Source organism: Benincasa hispida, chromosome 1 (genome assembly GCF_027475165.1).
Source record: "Benincasa hispida cultivar pf3 chromosome 1, pf3_genome.v1.1, whole genome shotgun sequence".
Taxonomy (NCBI): Eukaryota; Viridiplantae; Streptophyta; class Magnoliopsida; order Cucurbitales; family Cucurbitaceae; genus Benincasa; species Benincasa hispida.
This window is the reverse complement of record NC_143478.1, coordinates 81,490,250-81,508,674: the sequence shown is the minus strand read 5'-3', so window position 1 is coordinate 81,508,674 and position 18,425 is coordinate 81,490,250. Positions and strand designations below refer to the sequence as shown.

General features: G+C 29.0%; 1 protein-coding gene across 1 annotated transcript; it reads left to right on the top strand.

The window, feature by feature from the left end:
* The first annotated feature begins 8,030 nt into the window (after positions 1-8,030).
* On the top strand, positions 8,031-10,910 carry LOC120087881 (uncharacterized). Its single transcript, XM_039044885.2, has one exon. The coding sequence runs from the start codon at positions 9,820-9,822 to the stop codon at positions 10,471-10,473; it is 654 nt and encodes a 217-aa protein (XP_038900813.1). The 5' UTR covers positions 8,031-9,819; the 3' UTR covers positions 10,474-10,910.
* The last annotated feature ends 7,515 nt before the right edge of the window (positions 10,911-18,425 follow it).

The window sequence follows — 18,425 nt, the reverse complement described above, 5'->3', positions numbered from 1 at the left end:
ATTGTTTAGGACTTAGTGTGTGATCGTTTAGGTGTTGAGCGACTATCGTATAGGCTCTTAACTTTAAGCGATCGTTTACATTTTCACACCAATGCAAACCTTCCGATCTTTTTCCAAACAATTCAAAATGACACGGATTTCATTTTTATTCATCGGTTACAATAATCGACGTTGTTCCCCACTAACGCACGTCCGAGCGAGATTTTGGGTTAATTATCATATAATTAATCAATTAAATTATTAATAAATATAATCATATTATATTGTTACCCTATAGTTTGATATCACATATCTACTATAGTAATTTTTTCTCTGCTTGATATAAATCATATTTATATCTAATTTCCTCCAAAGTAATATATCTCATACATTTAGCCAATTATATCATATATAATTAACCAGTCCAATTATATAATACATAAACGAACTTCCTCTTGTAAATTTAAACATTTAAAATTAACCCAAACACTGATTCCCAACTTTATCCAAGCTACGTAGGGGATCTAATGGACCTGTGGCTTGAAGCTTCAACGGTCCATGAATAGCTGACTAAACTCTTTAGCCACAAGATCCACCATCCGTTAACTATCAAGCATTCCACTAAAGACAAACAACTGAACTCTTCTTACCATAGATATATTTCTATGTCCATCGGATATAACCAATCATGAGTACGATGACCCTTTACAAATGCTCGTAAGTATAGCTAGACGAAATTACCATTTTACTCATGTAGTTACATCTGACTCCTTAAGTACCACGGATTCCTCTAATGAACAATACAACATAGTCCAACTATGTGTGAACACCTCTCAGACTAACAGAAGGGGTGTGGTGCCACATCGTTCAAGCCCTGGAATCAGCCCTTAAGGGAGCTATCTATCTACTTACCCCTGCCTTGGGGAATAAGTGAATTCCATCTTGTGTAGCTAAGTTCCCAGTTCCCAAATCAGACAAATCCCCAAAATGGTAGGTTTGAATCAGCAATCTGGCCACTCACACCCATACAAATCAAAGGATCGTCCTCAATGGCAGGAGTTCCCAACTCATTCAAGAATGAGGTCATGTTACCTATGGTCATCCTAGTGAAGTGAAGTCTCTGACATGAATGGTGTTATATAATGAGACGTTAACATGCAACTGAGCAAAAAACAAGATGTGAAATAAAATATCATATATTATACAACACAAGTGTTTGTACAATCTATTTACAAACTACAGGACACGAGACTTTAGGGCATCTACCCCAACAGTTGAGAACTCAGAAAAGTCTAACCGATTTTCAAAGTATTGTTTGAATTCAAATTGCATGAGATTTAATCATGACAAGTTTCCTTGTTACATTGTAGGCTTCCTTCTCCCTCAACTGTCTCTATTCAAAACTTGTGTTCTTAATTATCTTACTTAGCCTTCTATAATGGTGAGTACTTGTGAAGGGACTCACACTTCTGACAGCAAAGTGATGAAATATAAAGAAAAAGCCAAATGCAAAATGCATGTTGTAGATGATGTTCCACCGATGTCTACAAACAAATACGGTGTTCATGTATGGGTATTCCTGTTGAAAATAAGGAAGTTGGAGTTCCACCTTCCTCAGTAAAAAGAAGACGATTAGAAGCCAACCAACCATATGAAACTGAAGAGAGAGAAAAAGTAAGTTCATTGTCTTTAACGATGGTTGATTTAATTGGGGCTGGTGTTGTAATTATTCCAACCAAATCCCCTTCTAGTGATGAGTCCGATGACATGCATGAATACATCGCCTTACCTAGAAACCCTAAGGAATTTGTTGTACTTTCAAGCTCATGTAGATGCTAGGGTTTCCGAAGGTAGTTTAGTTGCTAGAGATAATCTTGAATTAGGTTCTGGTTTTGCCGATGCTTTTGTTCACACTTCTGCCGCTGATTTGGGTTTGAATGTTACTATTTCGGGTTGTTACGAGTCTGAAAAATGCTCATTCCTACTTCAACTGTAATGTCGGTACTTAATAATGTTGAGACTGTTGTTGAGTTAGAAGGAGGTGAAGGTGCGAATGCTTCTTATAAAAATATTTTAAAGTCTGTTGTTAAGAATATCGTTTTTGCCTCCTTTATTCTCGATGTCATTGATTCATAAATTGCTTTTGTGGTTTCGACTGTTACTGGTACTAGGCCTAGTGACGAGGCTCAAACTGTTGAAGAAAATGTCAAGACTCCATATGAGTCTTTTACTTTATCGGAACAAAATCTTGATAATGCTGATTTTTTTGCCTCTTGAGAATGTAAAAAATGTTGTTGAAGCTGAAGTTGCCACTGAATCCAACGATCCGAGTCATGAGAATTCTCTATGCTCCACTCATTCTAATGATGAAGACAATATCGCTATTGTTGCTCTTTGATCTAAGAAAGTTGTTGTTGGTGCTGGTGTTTCTGGCATTGTTAATGTTGGTGTTGATATCTTCTCTGAGTCATCTGATAATGATACTAAGAAAATCACTTCTGAGGAAGCCTCTGACTGGGGTTTGAAGAGTAGCTCAGACAATGAAACTACAACCTCTGTTTGGTTCACTAGGGCCACGACTCGAACCAAAAAAAACAACCATTTGTAACTAATGTTCCTTCTTTGCCTTTACATGAGGTCTTTTTTCACATTGAAGAAAGTGCAAACCTATAGAAGTATGTTGTTAAACGTAATATTGTAGATAAGAAAGAATTATCTTATCGTAATCAAGAGTGTGTTGAGCTTATGGAGTTTATTCAAACTGTTGGTCTTGAAAGAACTATTTTGAACTTTGGGCCCTACTATCCCCAGCTAGTGTGTGAATTCATTGTAAATCTTCCTTAAGATTTTGCATATTCGACTAGCCCAGATTTTTAGAGGGTGCACATTAGGCATCATTCATTTGTTTTCTCTGTTGTTGTGATCAACCAATTTCTTTGTCAAAATATGCCTGAAAATGTGAGGGAATAATGTCCTTCTCTAAGAGATTTGGTGTTTGAATTGACTGGAGGAAATCGTTCTACTTGGCCACGAAGAGATCAACTGCCTACAGCTGGTTTGAGTGTTAAATATGCCCTTCTGCATATAATTGGGATTTATAATTGGTGCCCTTCTTCGCACAAATCTGGTTTGACCATTGCTCTTGCAACTTTGATGTATTTGATTGGGAGTAGAGCACAGTTCAATTGTGGTGTGTTTTTACTCAACCAGATTAAACGACACATTGGATGCACAGCTCTAAAATTGCTTATTTATTTTCCTCGCCTTATCTATGGTATCTTGTTGTCTCAAAAGCTTGATCTTCTTATTGCTTCAAAAGTTGTTGGACCATTTCCAAGTCTCTTCTCCATCAACCCTAAGCTCCTACAGGGTCAACATATTCTTGATCTGGAAACTACCATGACAACTTATCATCTTGATGGCTCAAGTCGAGCTTTAATAGCTTTTTCGTTTGGTGGTCGTATTCTTCAACTGTGCTTTCAACTAAATCTCGTGACATTACATCTCTAGTGCGCCAACATCAGGAGAGAAAAGCTGAAGTGGATGAGGTTTTTTTATCACGCGATCCATCTTGTCTAGGGATGTAGGAGTTTCCTCTTCTCACCCACGGAGTTGATGTCTTTGGGTGCTCTTTTTACAGCCAGAAGGGGAAGTGGTTAGTCAGTTTCAATTCTGTCTGAATGTTGTTCTTGGTTGGTTATAATTATGAATTTTGTTCATGATTTTGGTTTGTTTTGTGTTTTGCTCTAGGGATTGATATGTTTTGGCTTATTTTGCATTGTACTGTTGATGTTATTATTTTTGTCAAGCCTTTCTTCATACATCTAGTAGGTTATTTTGTTCTGCCTATAAAAGAAATTATAAGCCAAATTGGGAGTTTTTTTTTTTAGAAATTTGTTTTGCTGGTTTTATAATTTTATATAATGCAATGGTTCTGCAGATGTTGCAAATAAAGTCTTAAGATCTAGTTGTGGCTTCAAAATATTTTCCTGCTAAATATTTTTCTTATCTGAAAATATCCAGCTGTGGTATGTAGTCTGATATGTTCCTTTTTTGAAGCGCTACTTTTTATTACAAATAAGTACTTGTTTCCTTTATTGGATTCGATTTTTTAAAGAGAGTTTTGCAAACCATTTAGGACTGTCATATTTGTTTAATTGAGTAAGATGATTTTTATACTTCGACCAAACTATTCTACATCATGTTCTTCCTTGTTTGCTCACTATTCCGCTGTGCAAGTTCTTCATCCGTTGAGTGCAACACATCAAAATTTTTCAAGGACTTAGGAGGAGCCTAAGTCACAACTGCCAGAGAAGGGATTCTCATTCTTAAGGAAAGCTTAGGACTCAGCTTCCGAAGAGGAGTTCTTCGTCTTAGGGAGATCCTAAGATTCATCAATGAAGGGAATTCGTTGAAGTGAGGAAAGATATCGTCGCGAGAGGAGTCACACATACTGTTGGGTGTCGAAGTGCCAGACACTAATATTAACATACTTATGGGGAGCCTAAGTTCTGTTGAGATGGAGTTTTACATCTAAGGAGAGCCTAGATGATGTGTGAGTTAAGTTCTACGTAAGCCACTGTAGTAGTTGGTATATTACAGATAAGTACTATGTTGTAAACTGCATAACTCTTTAATATTAGTGGACTATCTTTCCTGGGCACTCTGCCCCCTAGACATAGATGTTTATCATTGAATTGGATTATCAACTACTGTTCGCCTTTACTTGTTTACTTATTGTTGGTATTTTTGTTGTTACAGTTGTTGACAGTGCTTTCTGTTTAACATCCATATATTGAGTGACGAGTCATCCTATCGTTTTTTCACAATTTTTTTCCATGTACTTTCAATAAAACTTAAACTTACCTCATATGCTTGTTTATTGTTAGATTTTTCAAAAACTTTTTTTGTCATCTATTAACTTCTTCACTATAATTTTTGAAAACGTATTCATGTTTTATATCTTTTCGCATGAAAATTATTATTATTATTGAGTCAAATTCAATAAAAATTAATTTTGATAAACTAAATTTAATATTTGTTTAAAATACAAAGATTAACGTTGAACAAATCTAAAAATAAAGTGACTAAAATAATATTTTAAACTTTGTTTTATTTTATTTGCGAAAAAAGGTTATTATGGTCAAATACACTCTTAATTTATCATTTGGTCATTTATCACAACACATTTAAATATGGTTCTTACCTCTAAAAATTTTAATTTTTGGTCTCTAAAATCATAGTAAATCAGCCAACTTTTTTTTTTCTTTTGCTCAATTTGAAAACGCTATTTTGTTGCCATATAAAAGGGAACATGAGTCAACTATTCAAATGCATTAATGACTTTTCAACATGGATGATGTATGAAATTTGACTAACCTATTAATATAGACAAAATAGAAAAGGCTAGGAACCAAACATCTCACCATAATCACTTCATTATTTTCTTTAGAAAAATGTAAAATTAAAAATAAAACGTACGGAAAGAAAATTAATTTTTACCTAATTTTTCCTTCATCAAATTAAATCCTAAACATAAACATAACTTTATTTTAAGGTAATTATTTCAAATGGTAAAACTTCTGAAAAATATTTTTAAGTATAGCAAAATGTCATTGTCTATCAATGATAAATTGTGATAGACTTCTATCACTATGCAATAGATTGTGATAGACTTCTATCACTCGATGGAAGAAGTCTATTCTATTACGATATATCATTGATAAACAATGATATTTTGTTATATTTATAAATAAGTTGGTTCATTTTTCTTTATTTAAAAACAACTTTATTTCTAACTTTATGGACTAATTTTGAGCAAAAATTCAATGCGAATGGTTTTAGTTTGAAATTTCGTCGGTTTTATTCTAGTCATATATAATCCATAGTCATTAAATAGTAATTGAAAAAAATTATTAAATGCATAGAAGAATATTTTCATGGACAACATTTCAAATGAAAATCTAATTGTCAAAGTCTAGAAAGCAATAAAATGAAAGTGAGAGAGTGGGAGAAAAAAATGATATTTTCCCTAAGTAGTAAATTAGTGGTGGTAGGATTAATGAGAGTAAAATCAAAGATTAAAAAGAAAAGTAATTGGGAAAGTAGGTGGGTTGTTTCCATTTAAAGAGGGTCAAGTTCAAAGTGCACTTTAATCTTATTGGCAATTTGAAATGGACTCCAAGACTCGAGACTCGAGAGTATCGTATATAGATAGCAAACTTTGAATTTGTGTATACTTCAACTTGATAAACTTCAAAACTTATACATAATATTCTCTACCTCCCTTTTTCCTTTTTATTATTATTCTTTTTTTTTTTTTTTTTGTTAAGTAGGGGGAGATTTAAATCACTGACTACTTAGATCATTAATCTATACTTATTTTCTTTAAAAAAGATAATGATTGATATCAAAGTTTGGTATTAGTAATGAATTTGTAATATTAAGGAGGAATGAGACAATCGTCCTGTATGATAGAGAAAACCTTGTAGTGATGTGGTGTTTTGCCATTAAACACTCTTACAATTGAGGTAGTAATAGTTTAAAGAGCAGAGAGAAATGAAAAGCTTGGAGTATTTTCAGTGTATCTCCAATGTCTCAAGCCTTCTTTGTTATAGACAAATGTAGTTTCACAGTAGATATTTGCTAATTAATTTCTAGGATCATTATTAATTGTTATGAATTGTCGAAATTATTTAAATTGCAGATCCAAATACTATCAAAGCTAAACACTTATGCATAATTTTGGCTTTATAGGTTTGACCTCCATTCTATAGGTGTGATCTAGGCGTTATTTTTCTCTCATGATCGACTCTATGAGTCGGCCTTCATGAAGTCTACATAGTCTACCTTTATGGCCAACCCTAGAGTTAGCCTTATGGTCCTTGTTGATCTTACAATGGGAATTGATCTTTATACTTCTTATGGTTTGAACTTATAGGTCCACCATCATACTTAGCTTGGAATTATCTATTGGGTCATTCTCTTATAATTAAATATTTGATCATACTATTTACCCATAACCCAAATTATTCTTTGGGAGATTGATAAAAGAATGAGGAGATTTTGTCCCATTTTAATTCATCTTTGAAATTTTTATTTACAATTTTGGGTTATCCATTATATTTAATGGAATAATTATTTAAGTAACAAATATTCCCATTATTCTCTCCCAAAACCCACAAAGTTACTAAAAACTTCCTTAAAAGAGTCCCATGTACTTTAAAGCTCAAAGTGGACCTAAATGCATGATTTTCAAGTTTTAATTGCTCTTTAACCACCTCGAAATATATAAAAATGTCATAAATGTGAAGCGAATATGAAACAAGTTTGAGCCTTCTACTAGCTATAAACCCAGAAAGTAGCCAAAAATTCTATATGAAGGGCTAAAGTGTATTTGAAAGTCTCAAATGGACCAGGGTTGCATCATTTTCAATTCATTTGGCTCTCTACCCACCCTTAAACATATAAAAGTGTCATAGAGGTATATGCCCTCTAAAAACAAGGTTTGAACCCTTTACCGGCTCCCATAGCCCAAGTGTACTTTAAATCCCAAAATGGATTTAGGTGCATAATTTTCAAGTCCCTTTGTGTCGATAAACAACATCTTAAACGTTGTGTTCTACCAAGTGTCGCTTTATCCACCAAAGTTTTTGCCACACATTCCCTTGCATCAGAAGAAAGATAGAAATGTCCACACAAAAAGAAGTGAAGAAAAATTAGATCTACTGATATATTTGGTTACATCGACAAAAATAAACACTGATCCACTCTAAAAATAGCGTAACTTGACCCATTGAACGAATATTTACAACAACATAAAAAATGGATGATCTAAAATAAATAAAACTGAACATGTGAAATACATATTAGGAAAAAGAAATGAAAGGCTATAAATCCAAAAGAATCCTTAAAGTCAAGGCAAAAGCCACCTACCACCACCATCAGTTCCATCACACTGATGTGTGTTGTTGAAGTTGAAGATTATGATGTCATTGGCAATTTAGGATTGCACTCTAATAAATGCTGCCCTTTTGATGTGTTTCCAGGAAACCCTGCAACTCAATTGCCTTACCTTACTCCTCTTTCATAACCCATCAAAAACTTAATCAAAACACCAAACCATTTCAAAAATTCACCATCAAGATTCAACACTCTTCTTCTTTTTTTGTTGTTTTGGGTCAGAGTAGCAACTTAGGGAAGTGGACTGTTGCCTACTTTTTTTCCCCTCCTCATTTCTTCTTTTTCTTCTGCATTCATTTCACTACTAACTCTATATTTTTTTTCAACATATGTGTAGAATAAAGAATCCAACTTTATATAAATTTTATGTTGGTTGAACTATACTCTTCTAGAGTTTAATGATCTAACTTTAAATTTCTATTTTAGTTTTGCCATATATCTTGAACTTTTTTTTTTTAATTCTTTTTGTTTTTTTAAGATTGATCTTAAAGCATTTTCAAATGTAATATATTGTCGCATACTACAGTTAAATTACAAATTCTTCCTTTAAACCTCTTAACTTTATGTCTTTGGTCCCTCAACCTTTTTTTAAGATTAATAAGAGTTAAAATCGAGTATTTGGTTAAATAAATTTGTTCTTAAATAAAATAGTAGAGTCAATTGCAAATATAGCAATCAACTCTAAAGTATTAACAAATATAATACAATGTAAAAGACTTTACAAATATAACAAAATTTAGATCCAATCCTCGAAGTCTATTAGTGAAGACTATATCGCTAATAGGAACATATCCCTAATAGATTTTACTATATTTACAATTTTTTTTTTTTTTGACAATATGTGAGATGGCCAGATGGGAGAATCAAACTTCTAACTTTGAAACTCATAGTACAAGTTTTATGTTATTTGAATTATGCCCATTTTGGTAATTTTCAAAAATCGATGCTATATACTTAATTATTAGTCCTAAAATATTTTTTTTAAAAAAAAAAAGATCAAACCTAATCCTACTATCCATTGCAATTACTTGAATGTGACATTTTTTTTTCAAGTATACATCTAAATAAATTTCGCTTTATTTATTTATTTATTTATTTATTTATTTATTTATTTATTTTCTTTCTTCACGTTCACGTGTTATGTGACCAATTTTTCTAATCCGTGAAATACATTCCATATTAATACTTTATTATTAAAAAAAAAAAAAAGATGAATACTATTTTACCCCTTAAATGCTTGCTTTAGTCAACACATTCACTTTTTGTACACATTCTCCTATCAATCCTATCGATCCTATTTACATATCTTATTCACTCAACCATATTTGAATTAGTTTGAATTTTATATTATTAAACTAAATAAAATACAAAATATTATATTAAAATAATATTTTACAAAAAAAAATGTCAAAAATATCATTTAAGAATTTTAGTCAATGTGCTTATAAGAAATTTTAGATTTAATAGTTAAAAATTAATTTTTGACGAAATTAGTTAAATAATAATAGTAGTCATTTCAAGTATAAAAGTAGAATATGTAAATTTTAGATTTATTGAATATATATATATATATATATGTTATAATTAAACATTCGAAAGTAAGTGGAATGAAAATAAAAAACTACAAAATGTTAGAACCAAAATATTATTTTAACCAAATATATATATAGATATAGATATAGATATATAGATAAATATATATATAAAGAGTTTATATTATATTTTATTGTTCCATTAGCTTGGTCTTTAGTTTGACTAGAGTGATTCCAACCATAAATATGACTTCTGCTCCTCAACTTTTTTCTTCCTTCTTACCAAAAATAAGAACACAGAGAAAATTAGGAATAAAATAAGAAAAAAGAGATCACATATTAAACCATGTCCGGCCATGGCGATTGGCTTCAATTTTACCATCAAAATCTCTCTTCCACGGCGGCGCCACCACCTTCCGATCAATCCACCTCCGAAATGATCTTCGCCGATCGAGTTTCTGACGCCACCGCCGTTGTCACCACCACCGCCTCCGGAACCACAGCCGGTTCAACTGGATTGAATCCGGAAGGTCGTGTAGGAAAGCCGGTTCGCCGCCGGTCCAGGGCATCTCGGCGGACTCCAACGACGTTGCTCAACACCGACACAACTAATTTCAGAGCCATGGTTCAACAATTCACCGGCGGTCCAACTCCACCTTTCGCCTCATCGATTTCCCCCAATTTTTCGCTAGGGTTCAGCGGGATTCGTCAATCCAATTTCTCCACTCCGCCCAACGCCGTGATTTCTCCGCCGTCTGGTTACCTACTACAACAACCGCCACAGTTTTACAATCACAACCCCCAGCCGTTCCTGTTTCCGACAGACGCACACGGCGGCGACTTTCTTCAGAGGCTATCCGCGCCGAGGCCGGCTAATGGCGGAGTTTCCGGAGACGGATTTCTGACGGAAAGTGCGGTTCCTTCTCAAATTCCTCCCGCCGGAGCTTCTGCTGGTTCCTCTAACGAGAGCAATGGCGGTAATGGTCGCTTACTGTTCTGACGACGGGGAAGTTACTCCACCGACGGCGCCGATGCCGATGACTGAGCTGAATAATTTTTGGGATCTGTAGAAATTTTTAGGGCTTTTTCGGATTCAAATTACCTGCAGTCATTGGCAACGGTGATGGTGAAGTGAAGTGAAGAAGACGAAGACTATACCTTTTTTTTTTTTTTTTCCTAAATATATATTTTAATTTTTTTTCTTAGGTTTTTATTGGGTGGAATATTGAGATAATGTTAGAAGAAATTGGGTTTTGGCTTTTGTGTTTTGATTTTTCTTCATTTGTTTATGTTTTTTTTTTTTTTTATTTTTACAGGAGAAAAAAGATTATATGGTATAAATTATTGTATAAATTATGAATAATTTATTTCAGGATCATCTAATATGGATTAGATTGATTCTTTTATGTGGGAAAAAAAACTTAGATTGATGCTGAATTTTCCTTTTGGTTTTATTTTAGGATTTAAAATATCTTGTTTTAATTTTAACCTTTTGCACAATTTTTTTTTTATAAAATATTTTTATTTAAAAAAGAAAAGAGGATAACGAATGAATGTTTTTTTAACCATATAACTTTATGACAATCAGGGTAATTTTTTTAGCATAACAATTATGCCCATTTTAGTGCTGATATAAAATTTATTTTAGGATAGTACAACAATAAAAAGTATTTTAGTCCTTGATTACTATCCATAAATTTCATATTTGTTTTCAATCACATAAGTTATCTATTATTATTAATAATATTTATTAAAAAGGAAATATTATTATTATTGAGGGGTTTGAATATTTATGTCTACATTAGATAATCTATTGGTTAGATAAATAAATAAAGTTTTTCTTAAAAGAAAATGTAAATATGTAGAACTTGTATCGTGTAAGATTTTAATGGGGTAAATTTAGGTTCTGTATAATAACTATTTGGTTTTTAATTTTCGTTGTTTTTAAAAATTAAATCTATAGATACAATTTCCATCTTATAATTCATTCTTTTGTTATCTTTTTTTTTTTTTTCTTTTTACCAATAGTTTAAAAAGCAAATCAAAATTTGAAAAACTAAAAAAAAAATGCTTATATATTGGAATTTAGTTAACAATTCAACCGCTGTACTCAATAAAGATACAAAATATTATAAGAAATAAGAAAAAAATAGACTTAATTTTTAAAATAAAAACAAAAAACAAAATAATTATCAAACGAGTCTTAACTTTTGTTCTCTAATACTTAGGATTTGTATCATATTAGTCCTATATTTCAAAATGGAACAAAATGTCACATTTAAAAAATACTTGATTTTGATTCTTGAATTAATGGAATCGGTTCTAGTTAGTGAAAATTTGCTAGTAATTTTTAAAATAAAAAGTATTTATTAAAATTACTGTATTTTAATTATAATACTTATTATTTATTTTAAAAATGTTAAAGTTAACAACGGTTAATAGATATCAAAATCAAGCATTTTCTAAATATTGGGACTTCATTTAATTTTGAAATTTAGAAATTAAATCGACACAAATTTCAAACTTGTGAGATAAAAGATTGATGATAGTTATATAGATCATTAATGTGAAGAATATGAAAATGAGTATAACTCAATTAACATAATTCTTTTATGGTCAAACTCGAAATTAATTTGACATGCAGTAATTTATAATCGGACAATTAAATGGACTCTACAAAAATAGGTACGGTTCATGATGCACCAAAATATGTTGATGATTAAATTAGTTTTTCGTATCAATTTTTTTCTTTTTAATTCTCAACTTTCACAGTCATTTCATTGGTATATTTTTCTTATGTTTTACTTTAGCATTAAATTGTGCATGAACGATCAATTTCCGTCATTATTATTAAATTTAAAATGAGGGCAATTTGTTCTATCTTAGAACATAATTTAATTATTTCATATATTATATATCCATCCTAAATGTTAAATGTGCTAAATTATTTAAGGTATTACGTGTGCACCCTAGTTAAATGTGTAAAGCCACTTCAATCATAAGTCAAACGATGACATCTATCAACCTACAATTTCTATTATGACAATTGAAAATTACTAAATGCCCAAATTAAAAATTTATTGACTTTTGTGAAGGAATTTTCAGAGAGGGAAACAAAGTTGTTCAAAATGAATCAATTTTAGGTCGTCTTCTAGATCTCTTCGGTATAAAAGGATGTCTTTCTAGTTTATGTTATTTTCCTTTATTCTTGAAGGAGAGTTATGTGGTGTTTTAGTAGTTCGTGGCTCTGCTTTAATTCTTACTGAATTTTTTTACTTTAAAAAAGAAGAAAAAATTTGGGAATGATTTGTCAAAAACTGATTCTTACAGTCTTTATCCGAAGATTTACAAGTGATTAAAGTACATTTATACCAAAACTTTTATATGGATTAGTCAAGAAACACGTGCAATGTATGTGAAATCTTGTAGCTCTAATTATTTTTTTTAAATGATGATTTTTTAACATATAAAAATAAATATCATGCAACTTTGTTTTAGTTATCATTAACCTTTAAAAGTTAAATTTTTATTTTATTGTTTTCATATTATCATCTTTTTTCAAAAAAAAAAATCTTATATCTAGAGAAAAATAAGAAAAATCGTTATACAAATTAAATTATCGAATTAATATGTTAATATTCTAATATTATAATATACATAATGCAATAATTTTTGTTATAATGTTATTATATATCTACTGTGAAGTCACAAATAAAGCATATATTGTTTCACCATATTAATTATTACCTTCATTTAATTATTATTATTATTATTTTATTTTCTCTAAACCTTGAACCTCATGGTTTTAAGAACGTAAATGTAAGTATTTATTTTTTGTTTACACGTGCATCTCACATATATATTGGAATAATCAATGCATCAATTGGATGTGTGTAGCCACCTCCACCCCAAAAAGATGCATCCAAAATTGGCATCTATTGCATTCTATCTCGATGATCAGTCGCATCTCATTAACATCAATTGCAATTATTTGACTTACGTCTTTATTTTTAGATATGTAAATTTATTTTGTAAACTAAAAATTGAAAAAGTCACATCTACTATATTTCAAACAAACTACTTACACTCGAAAAGTCACAACCACTCAACAAAGGTAATATAGAAATTTATGAAAAATGTAAAGGTAGAAGGGGCGATGTAAAGATTCTTCCCACATAGCTTTTTTTAATCTAGTGGAGATTTGTAAAAGAATAAGGGTAAGGGTATGGTATGAAATTTTCATAGATCTTATAGCAAGGATGGAAGTTTTCGATTGAAGCTTCTAACTTGTAGACTTCTCAAATATGGGCTTAACAAAGTAGACGATTATAATTGATACATGCATGGAAGATTTTAAAGTTTGAGAGTATAAATAGATATTTATTTATTGGTTAATTAATTAAAGTAATTTTTTTTAAACTATTGTGGCATTAAAATTTTGATTTTATATAATTTATCACAACATCATGGTAATTTTTAAAATATATTTTTAATTTTTAAGTAAATCTAAATACTTTCGTGGTTGAGACGTGTATCGAATCGTTCAAGAAGTTAGATATTCTAAGTTTAATATCTCGGTGTTAAACTAAAAAAAAAAAAAAAAAAAAAAAAAAAAAAAAAAAAATCTCTAGGTGAAAATGGGTGAAAATAGAAATTCATTGGTACTTTCATATTATTTTCTTTGATTATGCACATATTGAGCTTAGTTCTCTTCTTTTAACTAAAATTTTGAAGGACTTTGGTTAAAATACTAATTTAATTCTTGTATTTTAGGACTTATTTTGTTCTAGTTTATGTACTTTCTTTGTAGTGATTTCAATATATCTTTAAAATATTTCTTAATTTATTGTTAACTTGCAAAAATGATCTTTCTTAATATTTTCTTTATAAAATTGAAAACATATTTACCTTAGGTCCTTTCTTACCTAAAAATTATTATTATTATTTAACTAAGCTAGGTTTGATTTCTAATTAATTTTAATTGACTTATATTAAGATTTATTCAAATTCAAATGCCAAATTTAGAAATTAAAAAATACACGGAAAAATAAACTCCGAAATACAAAAACTAAAATAATACTTCAATCAATATTTTAAACCTAAATAATTATCAAATTATTTTTTCTTATTTTCGAACACTAGTGTTTGAATATTTTTTCATGTTTAAACCAATTAATATAATATAACATTGGTTTGGTTTTGTTCAATATAATTCAACAAATTTAAATATGTATACTCTCAATTGAAAAATTAGAGGTTTGAAAATTGGACCTTTATTTTAGAAAATAAAAACAAATTTTCTCGTTGAAATAATGAAACGAGATCAATTTTATACAATATATTTTTAATTTGTTCGGGTTTATTTTATACCATATATTTTTATTTTGTTGTAGTTTGATTTGTTGTCTAACGTCTACTATAGATTTTTTTTTAATGTAAATAAAATGCAAGGGCGTGTCTAAGAATCATGGAATAAATTAATAATTCACCCAAATAAAATACAAAAAGCAATGATTTTCCATTGTCACGCGCGCCAACAACGTACTAAAATACATATATTGGTGGGGCCTTATTGTAATTATAAAAATAAGAACTATTTATTTTAATTAAAGTTTAGATTAAATGACAAAATACCTCTACAGTTTGAATTGATTAAGTAAGTTTCAATTAAATCTTTGAAAAGTTTTATTTTAATATTTAAATGTTGAATCATTCTCAAGAAAAACATTTTTGAAGCTGATTAAAAATTAATTAGGATAAGTATTATAATCTATATATACATCACTAATAATATTAAGATAGTTGTTTTAAATGATAAAATTATTGAAAATATTTTTAAACATAACAAATTGTTGTTGTTTATCATTGATAGACATAACAGTGACATTTTATTATATTTGCAAATAAGTTGACTCATTTTTCTATTTGAAAACAATGCATAATATTATTAAGGTAAATTAATGATGTAAATATTTTTAAAAAAAACTATTTTAAATTTTAACAGTTAAAATAAAAATTTTCATAGTTTATGAACTTAATTAAAACCCACCTCAAATTTTTCTTTTGTATAAGTTAACTTAAAATCAATAACCTAAAATTTATTATCACTTTTTATTATTATTATAGATGTGAATATTATGACTAGTATAATTAATTTCATGAGAAATTTACAAAATTTTTAAGTTAGGTTTACAATTTTAAGAACTATTATAGAACAAACTAAGAATACTTTCCATGAGTTTGTTTAAAACTTATTTGATGATGTTGGAAGTTTACATGATTTTGTTTTTAATTTTGCTCTCCTTGTTTCATAAGCTTACTATAAAAAAATAAATAAATAAATAAAGGCAGTAATAACAACCTCAAAGTTCACTCTCATTTTTTTTTCTTTTAATTTTTTAATATCTTCTTTTGATATTTACTATATCATTAATTGTTACTTTAATTATTAAAAACATATTATGTTCATTTTAACTCCTGAGTGTATATATGATCGAGTATTGGGAGTCAAAGGATACATTCCAAAATAAATTTACATTTATATTAAAAAGATACTGAATCTTTTTAATAATAAAGACTTAATTAAAATGATCTTCTACAACATTAAGGTTATATGGACCAATGTAAATAAAATATTAAAAAACACTTTCGGTCTCGAAAATTTTATAGAAGTAATAATTTAGTCCATATTTTTTAATTGATAATAATTTAATCTACGTATTTTTAAATTTGTAACATAGTCATTGAATTTTAATAAGTAACAACTCAGTCTATATACTTTATCATTTATAACAATTTAGTCCTTATTTTTTTTAAAAAAATATTATTAAGATTTATTAAAGTTTCTCATTTTTTTTATAAATTATAAAAACTAAGTCATTTCATAATAAAATTTGACACTTAGAAACGTTTAGTACACTGAATTGATTATTATAATTAGTGACTATTCTAGAGATGACGAGTGGAGAAGAGTAAATACTGTATAGCAAATAGGGTTTTGAATTTACCATACTTAATTTTAGGTTATAAATAGTTGTAAACACTACTATTATATATGAAACTCGAAACATGGAGTGGGTTATAATATCTCACGCCATCAACTTCAATTGTTACGAGTTTCATAATATAAAGATTAAATTATTACAAATTTGAAAGTACATAAACTAAATCATTAGTAACTAAATTCATCGATTAATATATTTATTATTTTTACAAAAGTTTAAAGATAAAAAAAAAATTATTCCAAACTATTTTCATCCAAATAAAATAAGTATTAAAATTCAACCAACTAAAATGAGATTTTAACTTTTTTTTTTCTATGAAAAATAAGATGCATAAGTTTATGGGAAAAGTTGTAGGATTGTTAGTATTTATTATTATTATTATTATTAGTATTTATTATTATTATTATTATCCTGTTTTGTCCTTGAAGAAAATGTGTGATGAAATTGTCAAAAAAAATTGATATAGAAATGGGATAGAAGTTGGAAAGAGGGGGTGAATCCAATGTCATTGCACCACTCAACACAAATCACACATTAATTAAGGTCCCACTAAACCCATCGAAAAGGGGTGCTTTGGCCCAAGTCAAAATCCTCAACACTAATCCCCCTTTGCTATATATATATATATATATATATAAATGCCTTTTGATTCACTAAAGATCTTCATTAAACTTCATTGGTGGAAATGGCATAATTTGGGTCCTCTTTTGTTTTCAAACTTATCAAGTCATAATTTTCATAAGGTCAACCACGTGGATTTGCAAATTAATATTATACATTTAACCATTTAACCATTTAACCCTTCTACGTTTTCCTTCCATTTTTTTTCTTTTTAACTATATTTTTCGTTTGGGAGATTTGATTATTCAAAACTAGAATAATATTAACACTAAATTTAGTTAAAATTTTCTACGTGAATGGTTAGAAATAGTAATTCGTACACGTACTTTCGCTAGGTTCATTTGAACACAAAGTTAAACCTAATTCTTCCAAGAAGACCATGCAACTACTTAAAAAGTAATCAAGGATCCTTTGTGATATGTTTTATCACTTATAATACAAGTAAGAACCATCTTTATTAGATAAATATAGTATGTTTTCAGCTTTTATAGTTCTATAGATTAGCCTGATTGTTGAACAAAAATAAATCGATAGATTTTATTTGATAGTACATTATATGTTAATATCTTCTTTTGATTCATAGGTATCTCACTCATCTTATAAAGAATATTACTTCTTTAAATTAACCATTTAACTATTTAGACTTTAACTTAAAATACATATACATATACATATACATATATATATATACACATATACACATATACATATATATATATACACATATACACATATACACATACACTCACACACACACACACACACATATATATATATATATGTGCGCGCGCAAAAATTTGGGTTTTTTTCCTTCCGTTTTCTCTTACCTCACATGTATCACATGATGATTAAAATCATTATATGAAAAATCAAATCAATATTTAATTATTTAAATATATTTCTTATAAAAAATAATTGAGCTCTCTAAATGATTTTTGTTGTCTTGCAACAAAGCCATTGTTTTTTATCTTGTTTATTTGTTTGGTTTCACATTTATTAAAAAGTAAAGTTGATTATTTGATAAGTCATTGAGTAGGTATAATGTTGGGAATGGATTAGTACGAAAAAAGGGGGACAAAAAAGGGGCATTGAAAAAGGAGGAATAATGGAAATAGAAAGAGTGAAAAAGAAATGAAGATAGAATAATAATAATTAAATAGAAGTGAATTAATACATATTAAAATCACTTTAAATGTGTTTTTATATAATTTATAAAAGAAATAACATAAATTTGTATGCCATATGAATATTCACTTATATATATATATATATACACACACAAACATATAAATATGTGGGTGTAGGTTAATCAAACATCTAATAAGGA